The 15,955-nt window shown below is 28.7% G+C and overlaps 1 protein-coding gene across 3 annotated transcripts; it reads left to right on the top strand.

Annotated features, from left to right (window-relative positions):
- The first annotated feature begins 2,231 nt into the window (after positions 1-2,231).
- Positions 2,232-12,318, top strand: LOC126842339 (cytochrome P450 4C1-like). Of its 3 annotated transcripts, none has more exons than XM_050579271.1 (13): positions 2,232-2,517; positions 3,094-3,422; positions 7,166-7,455; positions 9,274-9,380; positions 9,451-9,541; positions 9,604-9,795; positions 10,477-10,546; positions 10,660-10,786; positions 10,856-10,922; positions 10,984-11,165; positions 11,564-11,732; positions 11,815-11,973; positions 12,070-12,318. In XM_050579271.1, exons 3-13 carry the CDS (start codon positions 7,254-7,256, stop codon positions 12,234-12,236), a joined length of 1,533 nt encoding a protein of 510 aa, XP_050435228.1. In that variant the 5' UTR covers positions 2,232-2,517; positions 3,094-3,422; positions 7,166-7,253; the 3' UTR covers positions 12,237-12,318. The 3 variants fall into 3 exon arrangements, with proteins under 3 accessions (XP_050435228.1, XP_050435227.1, XP_050435226.1); XM_050579270.1 differs by having other exon boundaries at positions 2,233-2,517; positions 10,865-10,922; positions 11,794-11,973; XM_050579269.1 differs by having other exon boundaries at positions 2,234-2,517; positions 11,794-11,973.
- Positions 12,319-15,955: the final 3,637 nt, after the last annotated feature.

Consider the following 15,955-nt stretch of genomic DNA (forward strand, 5'->3'; position numbering starts at 1 on the left):
TCATATCTCTGACCATAATTGCTAGACTGGAATGGTATATAAAATGTATTTTGTGGTCTAGTACTCCGATTAGGGACCAGAAAGCTTAAGCTTGAAAGCAACTCTAGACAAGGACGAATTTACACTCACTGAACAATATACTTGGTATTGCATTAAGCGGTTGAGATCTTCTAATATTATATCAATTAAAGTTGATATACATTTAGTACCATTTCAGTCAAATGAAGCAATATGTGATCTCATATTATAGTAATTGCAATGCATAAAGTCATAAAAAAATTTTTTTTTATAATTTAGAGATTGAGATAATAAGACTAATGTTTCAATTAAAATGCTGGGCGATACATCCTGTCTAATGGTACCTACTGCAAGGGGACACATTACAGAGGACACACTTACATTATTTAAATTCGAAAAACTAAATCCACCATTGAACCAAAGCGATTATAGCACTAAATTATGCGGTGTGGTAAGTTAAATCTACTTAAAATATTCGAATCGAAGTTGTTTTCTACATTAGATAAATTAGGACTAACAAGTAGGCCAGTCAATAAAGAAAGAATTCCCAACAAACATTTTTTTGTTTTTTAAGTTTTATTGATATAATATATACTTTAATATACTAAAAGTCCGACGGAAGCTTTTTTTCCTGCTCCGGAAAGTTAAAAAATTTTGAGTTTTTGTCAATAACTTACAAAATATAACACAGCTGTTACAAGTTGTACATTTAAGTAAACTATCGGGTGCAGGTGGTGCTTTGAGTGTAGTAATTATTATTGGAGTCAATATACTATTTTGAAATTTCCAGCTCCGTTCTTCTGGATTATTCCCTTATTCCCTAACCGTAGTTGAACTTGAATATACACTCTATAAGAATGCCGAGTAAATTGCTTCATTAGTAATAGGAGCAAGTGGCGCCAAATTTATTTGAATTTTTTATCGTTTCATTGTTAGTTTGTAAAAATTTAGTACTAAACGTTTTTTTTTTCCTCAATTTTTACCAGAACTGGATTTTAAGAAATAAAATATATTATTTTCTCTCGGAGTTCAAGCGCCAAGAAGCACCAACAAGTCGATGCCCTCTCCGACTAAAATAACTTTAAGATGATAAATATTGATATTGTATATTATATTCCATCATTTGTAATATTTTTTTTGCAAACGCTACAACTTACGTTTAAACGTTCTCTTATCCGAGGAAATAAAATATTATAAAGTGTATACTAACGATTTCAAACCATAAGGCAACATTAAAAAATATATATATATATGCACTCTGTTACACCGCTATTTGCCAAAATTTTATCTTTATCGACTGGCCTAGTAATTATTATTTACAGAAATCTATTTGATACTTGGCAGATCATAGTCGCGCCTAATATTAATAAAATTTTCAGTTTGATCAATGTTGTGCATTGGATGTGATTATCAAAGGCATCGAAATGATTATTATATACTGAAGAATCAGAACTCGAGGGCAAAGACACCGTGCCTATAATTAACAAAAAAAAAAAGAGTTATTTCTATGAAAAGTGGCCCAATTAAATATTACCGTGTAGAGATAGTCGTCGGCTGCTGGCTGGGAAACTTGTTCTTTACCGCGATAAGCACACCTCCGTCTCTCGTGTGAAATATTTAATAATTGTTGCAAAGTCCAACTTCCGCGTTAATTACTTTGGTCGATAATTGGGTTTCGGTTTAAGTAATAACACATAATCATAATCACACAGAGGGCAAGGTCACGGGTAAATAATATATGTAATTTAATGTTAATAAATCGTCGTTCTAATAGTATAGCTATTAGCTATAATATATAATATACTACGCATAATATTATAAATCCAATCTTTTGCTATCCAAAAAAGTACGAATTATAATTATTTTCGATTTATGCACAACGACAAAACCAAACTAACTTAACTGAGTTTTACCTCAGTTAGTAATTAATATCTTTGTACAGGCATATAGGTATTTTAACAAACATTTACTGAATAACTCAGATATAGTTTTAATACATTTGAGATACAACGCTTTAAACCTATTAACATAGAGTACATATATTGTAAATTACCATGTATACTCAATACTATTAACTATATATATACTACGCATAATATTACAAAATGTTTTACCATACAAACGTCCGAATTATAATTATTTTCGATTTATGCACAACGACAAAACCAAACTAGACCAGCTATTACCGTGTGAAAATGAATGCAATCAATTAAATTCAATGAAAATACAAGTTTTATCAGATTTATCGATAACGATTTTGCATATTTATATTATTCCTTTGGCTTTGAATAATTTAATTAACAAACAACAATTAGGTACATACCTTGATGTAGAAAAAAGAATGGACAATAATTTAGGCGATTCCGAAAAGTTCAAATCACGGTTGGCACAATAAGATGGCGGCATTTAATAGTATGGTTTTCAGGTTAGTCAGCATTGCTATGTTAAACAACGATTTCGACAAAGAACTTGATTGGATAACGTATATGATAAGTAACGGTAAGTATATGATAAGGATATAAAGATATATTAGGATATATAAGGATATAATAGGATATGATAGGATACAAGGATACAAGGTGATGGATTTATTAGGATATATAAGGATACAAGGTGATCAACTTATAACTTACTCAATATCTCACTGGGTTTAATTAAGAATTTAATATATTTTTTTTCCATAATGATTTTATACAATGTGATTTCAATTTCTGACATTTTTTTTTTATTCCTACCAACCTGTCAACTTAGTTTTTTTTATTATAGAAACTTTTAAAACTTAAATGGTAACGCATACATTTCATTTATGAAATAATTGAGGTCACATTGTACAAAAAAATTATGGAAAAAAAAAAAATGTAATTATTGATTAAACCCAGTGTGATATTGAGTAAGTTGTAAGTTGATCACCTTGTATCCTAATATATCCTTATGTATTCTTATAGTATTGTTTTATAGTGGACTTAAGTGCCAGTCTAGCAAACTGTTTCTATTTTCAACATTTCTATTGCCTCCCTAATGTTAAGTTCTTTAGAGTTATTTGCATTTTTTTTTTTTTTTTTACTAATTTTACAGATCTGATGATATGCAGGTGTTCGCCGGTAATCAATCTCAGTCCGTCGTTAGCGTTGCTGAAGATGGCAACGTTGTTGCCGAAACAAGTATACACAGAGAGTGGATATTCATTTATAGCTAAGGGTTTTTAATATTAAGTTCTTAAAGGCGCCTCGATTCGAAATTAAAAAAAAAACGTAAAAAATAAGCCATCATAACGGAAAGTTACTATTTGTATTTTAAACTGGCAACGGCCTATACCATAATGATGTTATAATATTGTACTACATAATAATATATTATACATACTTTAGCGAGAAACCAAATTTGTGATTGTTCCATTTCGACAAGTAAGTTTTACATTTATAAAGAATAAATTCGTATTATTAGTATTGTTTATTAGCACTTTATATTCACCAACAAAACATTTGCACGAGATCATACAGACAATCCAAACGTCATAACACTTTTATTTTCTTAGAAAATAGTTTTTAGAAATGCTAGAGACCACATTTTCATTTCATAAAGACTACATTTTTGTAATAAAATATCACATTAGTCTTAAGAATTTTATAGTTGTATTTGCACCTAAAAGTTACCACATTGAAACAAAAATAACCACCTACAACGTTTAACTCGGTTTGAATTTATTTGTACTTGCGTTTATTTGATTTTCAGCCGGTTTCACTATTGTTGTAAATATACTTTTAACACAATGTTAATTGACAATTAATTTAAATTTGACATCTGGTTAAACGAAGTGTAAGTTTCACCGTAACATTATTATTGTTAAATTCCATTTGTTAAGTTACCAATACGTTAACCTGGTTACCAAAGCGGTTACCTCGATTCCAACGTTCTCATTGGCTATCAAGATATGTGATAACTGATAAGCAACTATTGTACTATTTAATTTATCAGTTTGTTGTTATTTGATATTTTATTTTACTTTATTTTGACGTTTGCTCATACATAAATAATTGTTGTTTAATACACTGTTTAGATAATAGTCTACACCTTTCTAAAAATAGTTCCTCATCTAGGTCATTGAAATAATTTTTTCTATCTCGAAGGCCTAAAACAAAAAGTAGGTAGTGATAGGAATTTATTATTTCCATTGTTATGCTCAGGACAGGCGTGACACAATAGTATTATCTAAATTACAAAATACAATAAATTATGATATTTGAACCTGTAACGCAAGTCTGTGCCATTCTTTTTTACCTAATCTACCTACATAAAATAACTTCTGCTTACCCAACAAAGGGTTATCGAGGTTGTCTTTTCTATTGTTCTCCAAATACTCAATATAAAAAAGTTGCTCATCAAATGTGTAAACTCATTATTGTACATTATACGTGGAGTTTTTTTTAGCTTGCTGGTTAACTATTTAGATTATAATGAAAATAAGGCGGTAGTAGGTTTTAATTGCAATTTTTTTCGAGCAACCTAATAATTGTGTGACGCCATACTTAATTAAAAAAAAAAAACTCCCAAAAAAAATATAAAATTAATATGATGTGAAAAGAATAGTCGGTGTATTTAAATTTATTTTCTCGAACATTGTGGTTTTAATTACATTTGTCATTATTCCTACAGTGAAACAAATTTAATTGATAATATAATAATTTAACAAAAATGAATTTACATAATGGTCGTAATCAAATAGAAAATTAGCTAGGATTTATTTTTATTCTTAAAAAAAAAATGGTTTAGGATAGATTTTTGGGTCACAAGCTATGTGTTTCTGGAGTGTAAAAACATTAACTCCATTTAAATGATTAAATAGGTATATTGATGAATACACATGAAACCGTCAACTAAATTATACTGTTTATTTTGAAATGGTTTGAAAATATTGTTTATTAACAAAACAGATTGTGGAGAAATACAGGCAGAAGAAAAGAAAACCGTGCATGTTTGTTTTTATAGATTTAGAAAATGCATATTAAAGAGTTTCCAGAGAGGAAGACCGAAGAAAAGATGGACAGTGGTACAGGACAGTACTGGGGTGATTGAAAGAGATGAGATGAGAAGATGAGGTATATTTAGGTGTAGGGCTAGGGTGGCCGACCCCCCAAGTAGTTGTAGGCAGTGTATGGCGAAAATGAAGAAGAAGTTCTGGTTTGTACTCGGTTAAGAGAATATATACTACATAGATATCATATTACATATTTATAAGAGATAGCGTTTAATCGTGCAAATCATATTTTTTTTTGTTCTTATGTAAGAGGGAGAGGAATTCACGGGCTTTGTTTTTGTTATACACAAAAATTAACATAACAAAAACGAATTTAATTTGAATAAAAACAATATAATTCTATTCTGCTATATTATTAGACATCTTACAAACAACCTCGATTTTAATTAAAAAAAAAAAAATAAATAATAAAGAATTAACAATAAAAACGTACAATTGAAGCCATTGTAACAGGAAGTCACTGTTCGTATTTCAAACTCGCAACAGGTCGTTGGTATACCATAATATGATGTTATATTATAGGGTCTGATATTATATTATACATTTTATTATACCATATAAATAGTTACTTTTGCGAGACACCCAATTGTGATTGTTCCGTTTCAACAAGTAAGTTTTACTATGCAGATTAAATTCATATTTAATTACAGTTATAACTGGTATATAGTTAAATTTACCTAAAGACTCACCTGAATCATACACTGAACACTTGTATTGTTTTTTGGCACTATGCAATCATCAACGAGACGTTGGCACCAGTAAATTTACAGATAATCCAAACATTTATGCCAATATATATTATGTATTTTAAGATATTTTAGTTTGTGTGTTAGTAACACAATATTCAGTATGTACCACACAACTAACAGCTACATTTTTCTTGTAAAAAATATTGCATTAGACTTAAGAATTTCACAACTCTACTTTTTGGTATTAAACTTACACCGTCATGAGCAGCTCATTGATTTTCAATTATGATTTTCTCGACAGACAAAAGGCAATGAAATACATAGCCTAACAATTATCACACTACCCGGGGGGGGGGACGTTTTCTTAATTTAACTATTTTAGGAAATGTTCTAATAGTAGGATTCTGAAAGTTTGATATCTACGGCGTAGCTTAAATGGTATACAAAAACTATTTGAAAATTGTGCAGGCTTTTATTGTTTGTAATTTTATATTATTCTGTTCGAGCTTATGTGTTTACTATGTCTATATATACAAACAAATAAATAATCCCAAGCTTGTGCATCTAGATTTCGGTCTCCTTTTTAAATAATTAATAGAAATATTATATCCAATAGTTGTACTGTTATAATAATTTATATTTTTCATATAACCCAGCGTATAACAGTGAATGGGAATTGGTTTTAAAGGAACTTTTTAACAATTTTTCAGGTGAAAAAAAACTATTTTGCTCTTTACAAATTTGCTTATTTAGATCAATCATCGCAATTTCGATTGAATAATAATGTATTAAAAATAATTAGCGAAGAAAAATATTTTTTTAAACATTTTGTGTTTCTATAAATAGCCAAAATATTTTTGTAACATAGGTCCCTTTTGACAAATACTAACATTTTTTTTTTAATTTAAAAATAATATAAACTTATGTAAGTTCGTCGAATCGGTGTTTTATTAAAAAAATATTAGCACAATTAATATAATTAATAATAATATTAAAATCATAATTTCTATAATACGGGGTACGGCAAAAAAATCTCCCTATTTAGAAATTTCCCACCTATTTCTAAATAGGGGAGGTTTTTTTGCCAGACCCTGTATCATAGAGGTATGATATTACAATATCACGAAGAGTACAATGTTTTTTTCTTAAACTTAAAAAATTCTAATATATTTTAACGAGATCAACTCTGCTACAGCAGTCCGCTATTTCGCAGTTTCATTAAGATGCGGTGATTTAATATTCTAACTTTAAGCTCTTCACATTTACTACAAGAATCATGAAAAAAAAAATAGTCACTGCTGTGTTCTTCGCAATATGTAGATAAAATCCATCGGTTTACTTGTGTTGATACTTGTGTTTATTTTTACCAATACTAGTATTTCTCTTAACTAATATAATACACGTATGTATTTTTTTTGTTAAGGCGAGACCAAAATAACATAATACATTTCAGCGCAAACCTGCGATCACGTATCAAAGTTAACAGATCTCGGATCTAGAGTCGTCTCGCCATGATCGTCATGAACATATTCTACGGAGGTTTTGCTTCGGGTCTGACAATCTCCATATCGCTCGTCATGTTGGTGATTTTCGGATTCTACGCAATGTATCCGGATAAACGTCAAAAACAAATATCTCTGCTACCGACCACAACAAAAACCTACTTGGAAATGATAGTAACCATAATACACGTCGCTCGTCTGAGTCCTCAAGGTAATAATATTTATGAAATGTTAAGTATTAATCAATTATTAATGGATGCCTAGTCGAACATATTATGTAGTTGTACTTAGCGCAGACACTATATTGCTGTATGTATTTTATGTAACAACTGATAAAAAAACTGGAGTAAGAAAGTAAATTGATGGGCGACAATGCAAAACGTGCTTTGCCATTTTTCGCTTCTGTTGTAGCTTATAGGAAAGTCATAGAAAAAAACTGTAATATTCTAAAAATTAATAAAAAAAAAATCTGAACTTATTTACGATAATTGTTGATATGTAAATTTAAATTTAGATACATTAAAAACATAATTTTGTAAAAAGGATCGCGCCAAAACGTACTATTTCCACCACTTTGTTCGTTTTGGCAAAATTCAATGGAAATGATACGTTTTGGCCATATTTCATCGTAACGTACTATTCCCAACAAATAGTATAATAATTTACATAATATATGTAAATAATATTAATATTATTTATTTCACGTAGCAAACTAATATGTATTTATTTTTTTTCATAATTAACTATTTCCTGAAAATTAAAATATTTCATACGTAGTTTTTTCCGTGATTGTAAATTTGTTACAATATGATTCGTAATATCTTAAAAATTATAAAACCTTATTTTACATTCTATAAAAAAAATGCATAATAATACAAATATAAAATTAAAATAAGACATTAATTAACCTTGGTTTATTCACATTAATTGTATTTTAAAAAATTATAAAAAACGGAAACAAATAGTAAAATAAAATAATTACAAAATAATAATTTAATAAAAAAAAATCTTAAGAATATTTGAAAAAATATATTCATTCGTTGTCGTCATCAAAAACAAGGAATATCTTCTTTTGTGGGGTCAACATTATTCTTAAATATATATAATCATGAAACATAAATTGTATTAAAACCATTCACGACCATTTTAAAAGTTTTTGAGCTGAACATCTTTGATAATTTTGTTTTGAATATATTTTGTAAAAATCTTAAATCAATAGACAAAATCTGTGAGTACTTGCATGGTAAATAGTGTGTTATCACATAATAGTCATGATGTGAACTTTTAAAATGTGTTATCAATATAATTACCCCCAAAACGGTAACCGAATTTTATTAATTGCACCAACTGGTAAATAAAATAAAAAACTAGTGTCCCATATTATATTTCCGTTAAATAATTAACAAATAAAATTTAAATATCAACTACATTTTATTCCACTCGGAAATAGTACGTTTTGCAAATAATTTAATTAGTATAGCTGTAAATTACCATGGAAAATAGTATGATTTGGACAAATCTGACAACCTCATTCGATTCCCCGCCATTTTTACTATAAGAATTGATGTATAACTCAATTTTGATAATTTTTGGCAATAGCACGTTTCGCGTTGTCACTCCTCAATTAGGAATGCATTAAAGCATAGGTAATGTCTTCTATTATTATTTGAATGTAATCTCAAGGGTAAATCTCAATAGTTTTTTTAAAAATTACACAACATATACAGAAAAGGCTAATAAACGAAAATTGTTGATCAAAAAGTTATATCCTCACAGCTACTATGTTATTATATCCTTATTACAATTTTAACTCATCAATTTTTACTATTGTTTGAATTAAAGTGCTATACCCGAAACAAATTATTAAATTTAATTGAAGATTCAGAGGTCACTTTTCTAGTATCGAAATCGTTAAAAGCAGAATGAGGTTCGATGAAAGTTCTTCACGCATAGGTGTCAATAGCAATATTCATCTACTATGAACTAATTAATACCATATAAAAAGTAATTACTCTGTTACCAATTTCAGATATTTTCCCTTATTTCTCCAGCGTGTTTAAAAGAGTGGGACCATTGGTGCATTTCAAAATTATAACAAATGACTACGTCGTATTAAACGATCCCAATGACGTAAAGGTCGGCATTTATCATTATATATTCGTTGCTCCTTGTAATAATATATTAAAGATAATTTTTTTTTTAATAGCTTTTATTGTCCAGTACTGAACATATTACCAAAGGACCGGATTACAAGTTGCTCGAGCCCTGGTTAAACAAAGGGCTTTTGACCAGCACCGGTATGTCGAATGCCCTATTTCTATTATTCGACGATTGTATTAAACACAATAATGTGTTCCAGATGAAAAATGGCAAACGCGAAGAAAGTTACTGACCAATACGTTCCACTTCAAAATATTAGGAACATACATACCCGTTCTCAACAAGCATGCACACACTTTGGTGCAAAACCTTGCCAAGGCGTCGAAAAACGACGAACACATTACGGACCTATATTCTCACATGACCTTATGTGGTTTAGATATTGTGTGCGGTAAACTACTATTTCTATCATTATCCTTTGGTATAATAAATAATGCTACATGCATGTGTACATAGTGGGGAAAATTCCGGAAGAATTGAGTGAGAGACTTGAAGAGTGAAGTTAAAGAAAAGGACTGAGGATAAATTGTGGATGAAAAAGACGGAGAAGAGCGTCAGGTGTTTTGTGTGACTGTTAGATTTTATAAGAAGATAGTGAGGCCAACAATGCTGTATGGATCAGAATACAGGGCAGAAGATGAGTGTAGTGGAGATGAGAATGGTAAAATGGATGAACGGAGTTTCTAAGATGGATAGAATAGGAAATTAATAGAAAAGTGGAAGTCTAGGAGTTGCATCTATTGTGGGGAAAATAAAAGACAATAGGTTAAGATTGTTCGGTCATGTTTTGAGGAGAGATGAGACAGAAGCAGTGAGAGATGTTTTAAAAATGAACGTAGCAGGAACGAGAGAATACGGAATCAAGTTCTATGGAGGTGTAGCCTGTAGGAACAGAGTTGCAGACCTCATGTAGTTTGGATTGTAAAGCAAAGACAAAGAAGAAGTAAATAAATTGTTTAGAATTTGTCATCAATTGGAGACTTTAAGAAGATGGATAGTATATAACAATCATATTTTTTATGCTTAGTAAATTATAGATAAACCTAACCGCTCTTAATTCATGTTTTTGTAGAAACAATCATGGGCGTGAGCTTAAGATCTCAAGAAGAACAATCGACCGATTACGTAAATGCTATAAAAACGTATGTCTACTCGTGCAAACAATTAATAAATATATATATGAATTTATATGTTGTCATTGTAAAAGTACCTAAAACTTTACTAAACGTAATTAATGTAAGTTTTGTTTTACCAGCGTGAGTCGTATAATCATGAAAAGAATGTTTACACTATGGCTTTGGAGTGATACGATTTTCAAAATCAGCACTACCGGCAGAGAATTTTACAAATCATTAAAAGTACTGCACACATTTACTGAAAACGTAATTATAGCACTGTACAACAGACAGTCGACGTGTACTTGTTTTATTTGAACAAAAATATAATTTCAGGTTATTCAGGAAAGAAAACAAAAACTTAATGACGCCAAAACTGAAATGGCCGGTATTAATGGTTTAGGTTTGTTTGTCACAGCTACTACTAATTGTTTTTTATTTTCTATATTTGAAACACATTACAGAAAGAAAAAAAGTATATTCATTCCTGGACCTATTAATCGGTATTTCCAAAGAACATCCAAGCTCAATGACAGACGCTGACATTCGGGAAGAAGTAGACACTTTTCTATTCGAAGGACACGATACATCTTCATTAGCAATGACAATGGCGTTGATTCACATCGGCATGAATCAAAACATTCAGGTGCTAAGTCTAATAATATATAATTAACTATGATCTAAAATGAAATTAGAATATGGTATATTTGAAAAATTATAATAATACATTAATTTATTTTAATATTTTCAATGTGAACTAAAATTGAAAAGACTTGTAGGGACGTTAAGAAGTTTCCTATTTTCATAAAACTACTTAAACTACTAGGGAACTAATAGAGAAATCAAAACTACCAACATTACTAGCCGTCCAAGCTATAATGGAATCGATAAGTCTTTTGTGGTTAATGGTATTCATAGTAGGATGTTTTGATTGTCTGAAAATAATTTTATTCTGGGATCAACATGAGCTCAATTAAAAACTTCAATCTAAAAAAAAAACACCTATTATCGCCTATTTTATTTTACTCCTAACATAAAAAATAGGATGACATCCGAGAAGAGCTTTATGGAATATTTGGAGACAGCGATCGAGATGCTACAATGGAAGACCTTAGAGCCATGCCGATATTGGAGAGAGTAATAAAGGAAACCATGAGACTTTACCCTAGTGTTCCGGGCATACAAAGAAAACTTAACCAACCGTTACACCTCAGTATGTTTAAAAACTTAATTTTTATACTCGAATCAGAATTATGGAAATTTTAATATTTTAGAAAACCACATAATACCGGCAGGATCGGTTGTAGGCATCATTATTTATTTGTTGCATCGTGACGAGTCAATGTATCCAAATCCAGAAGCATTTAATCCCGATCGATTTTTACCAGAACATTGTAACGACCGACACCCATTCGGATACATACCGTTTAGCGCCGGACCGAGAAACTGTATTGGTACGACATTATAATTAATGAACCAAAATTATCCAACAAAACCCATTTGGATTGTTATTTTATACGTTAAAATTAATGTACTGTTTGTCATTTTAGGTCAGAAATTTGCCATGTATCAAATGAAGACTGTAATATCAACGGTTGTTAGATGCATGAAATTGGAAACGCTAGGAACACAAAAAGATATTGTCGTTGTTCCAGAGATGGTGTTAAGGGCCGTTTCTTTGCCTAGTGTAAAGATAACACCGCTTTTAAAAAAATAATGTATAGTATTAAAATTAAAATTAAAATTTGTAAATAATGTATTAGCCATATTATACTGTCTTAAAACCTTGCTGTAGAACATAACAATACATTAAACCAAACTTAATACGTTGACGCGGTATAATTGTTGATGATTTTATAATTCCACTAATTCCTTCGAGTACCAGTTTGAGATTTTAATTAATACTTTTTTTTTTAACTACAATAACGGTGTACCAGATGTGAGAAACGAAAAAAATTAGCGTCATTTTGTTCTTTTGTTGTGTTATAAATATACATAAAAGTGTTGTATATTAAAATGTCTTTCTTTTTATGGTAAATCACATAATATTTTTCACAAAATTAGACTTTTTTCGGTAGTAAATTGAATAATTTCAACGAAATTAGTAAACGGAAATGTGTTAACAGTGTTTCTGATGGTAGGTTTATCTAATTTTGATATAAAACATTGGATCACAATGTTGATCCAATGTTCCGCAAATTTTTTATTCCATGAGACATGAGTCATGAGATCTCAAAGTAAGTTAAGTACATTGATCATTTATTGTCATTGCAATACTGTGATTTGATCGAACAAAATTTCGAAACCCCTCCTCGTCGTATCAGGATAATTTAGAAGCTTTATGATGTTGTCTGTTGAAAATGATTGTCAAAAGCATTGTGGGCTTGATATTGTTTTGCATTTATAATATTTGTTAAAAAATAAAATATTATGTGCAAGAGCATTTATAGTATTAAAAGTCGATAATTATTATAAGTCTTGAAGATAAAATCGTGTGATAATTCTAAATAGTTCACAATAAGCAAAGGTATCTAATACGTTTTTATTGCATTTACGTAATCGGTCGATTGTTCTTCTAGAGATTCTAAGCTCACGCCCATTAGTGTTTTTAAAAAACATGAATTAAGAGCGGTTAGGTTTATCTATTAATTGTTATTATACGATCCGTCTTCTTAAGTCGTCTAATTGATGACAAATTCTAAACAATTTATTTACTTCTTCTGTTTCTTCGTCTTTGCTTTACAAGATCGTCTAATTTAGTAATATTAATATCTAACTTAAAAGAAATTTTTTTTTTTTTTTAATATTAACCGCTTATATATTTCATTGTATGTTATTTCATTGATGGTAAGTCTTACAACTGAAATGAAAATATCTAGAAGACGTATCAGGTATGAATTTTCGAATTTCCTAAAATATGAAGTGACGTTATGCGTTTAGGCACAACGATTTTAAACATTTACCTGGAAATGTGGTCAATTTAATTCGTACACAGTTGTATCATTTATTTCACAGTTAAACCTTTAAACAGTAATAATATCTTGAAATGATGAAATTACTCAACTTTTTATGCATAATTTGTGAATAGTTTGTATAAGGTTAACAATTTTCATAGTTTTACATTAGACAAAGTCGTCGGCGAATATTAATTTTAATAATGTAGGTTAAAAAACAACCCTACCTATGAAAACCTATTGTTTGCTTTTAGTCAAGAACACATTACAATGGATTTGAGTATATTCGCACGTGTATATTATTTTAATGTAAACATTATTAGAAGGACGTAAAAAATTATACATATTTTTGGGTTAAAAATATTATGTATTAAGTTTAAGTATTTTTTAACTTTCAACAGAGGTCATTAATATAGTGGCAACTCAATATATCTTAAAACAATTGCAATTTTCTAGTGTTTCTTTTTGAAAACATTTTTGTATACATTACAGTATAATTTACAAAATAGTATTAGACAGTGATACAAATAAATAAATTAATTAAAAAAAAAAAATAACAATTACACAACTATTAATATTCATTCGACATACATACATACATTTGTATACCGTAAACCAAGTACCTGTAGAATATTTCTCAAAGCTTTCTTAATGAAATTCAAACGTTTTAGTTATAATTTTTATTCTTCAATGCTTAATAACAAAAACAAATTAAAATAATTATTTCTGTGTAAAAACAAATATATTACCATTGTGTTTAAAGTTAATAAAACTTGAATTTAAATGTTTTAATAGTCCATTTTTCATATACTTAAGTCATTACAATAGAAGGCTCGCAACGGCCTACACCATAATATGATATTGTTTGATATTATATGACATTATACTATATAAATACTTTGGCGAGAAACCTAATTGTGATTGTTTCATTTTAACAAGTGAGTATTACTATACGGATTAAATTCATCTTAAATTTCAATTATTACTATGATTAAATTTATCTAGAGCATGGTCATCTTAGGGTATGAACACTTGGATTGTTTTTTAGCACTATAATAATCATCAACAAGACATTTGCACCAGTAAATATACAGATTATCCTAAACATTTATTCTAATATTTCTATTTAAAGATACCTATTATAGTTTGTGTGTTAGTGACAAATGTTCGGTTTGTACCAACAACTAACAATTACATTTTTTTTTATATAAAATATTGCGTTAGGCTTAAGAATTTCACAACTCTATTTTTTGGCATGAAACAATTTTTTGGAAAATTGAAGCTTACTCTTTTGAACATTGTATGTTGAATATTTTTACAATTTTTAAATGTCCAAATCGATCAGTCAACTATTCCTATGATTTGTCTGGACAGGCAAAAGGTAATGAAGAACAATATACTCTAACAATTATAACATTACCGAGGGAAATGTTTTCTTAGGTTAGCTATTTTGGGTAAATGTTCTAGAACTAAAATTCCGAAAGTTAGATATCTATGGAGCAGTTTAAACTGTACATCAAAATGATTTAAAAATTGTGCAGGCTTTAATAGTTTTTAACTTTATAATATTATTCTGTTTAAGCTTATGTGTTTGCTATGTCTATATATACGAAAAAATAAATAATCCCTGGCTTGTGCACCTAGATTTAGGTCTCCTTCTTAAATAATGAATACAAAATATACATCCAATAGTTGTATTGTTATAATAATTTATATTTATACATCTCATATAACATAGCATATATCAATTTTAAACAAATATTGCTTGTTTATAAAATCATCATTAGAAAAAGAGGAATAAACCAGTAACTACTATCCAACTAATTTAGGCCCTGAAATGTAAAATTTGCGAAAACATTGCTGAAAGTATATATATACCCTTAATAGTACCCTAAAATTTTTTTTTAGGGGTATAAAATATTTTTAATTTATTCCTCATTTAGTTGCGAAGAATTCCGATATATTTACATAACACGTTATTCTAACAATAGATCAGAAAAAAATGAATTAAAAAAAAACAAAAAACAAGTTTTGAATACTGTTACTTAACAAATATATATTTTTTTAGTTCATAGTTTTTACAAGTCATTAACAAAAAACTCTATTATTTTATAAAATAAAAAAAAAACCTTATATAGAAGTACATAAATTGTATATACAAACACATAAGACATTATTCTAACAATAAATCAGAAAAAAAAATAATTATATAATAATATAATATATATATATATATTTATTATATCAATATTATTATTATATATATATATATATATAATATAATGGCCTTTGCTAACGTAGGAAATAAAAAAAAATATTGTTAAAATAATGTGTTATGCAAGTATATCGGAATTCTTTGCAACTAAATGAGGAACAAGTTAAAAAACTTTTATACTCCTAAAAAAATATTTTAGGGTACTATTAAGGGTATATATATATACATCAATGTTTTCGCAAATTTTACATTCCAGGGCCTAAATTA

This window comes from Adelges cooleyi, unplaced genomic scaffold (genome assembly GCF_023614345.1).
Source record: "Adelges cooleyi isolate 19-005CV unplaced genomic scaffold, UGA_ACOO_1.1 ACOO_flye_CR_arks_rails_tigmint_CR_PRNA_519, whole genome shotgun sequence".
Classification (NCBI taxonomy): Eukaryota; Metazoa; Arthropoda; class Insecta; order Hemiptera; family Adelgidae; genus Adelges; species Adelges cooleyi.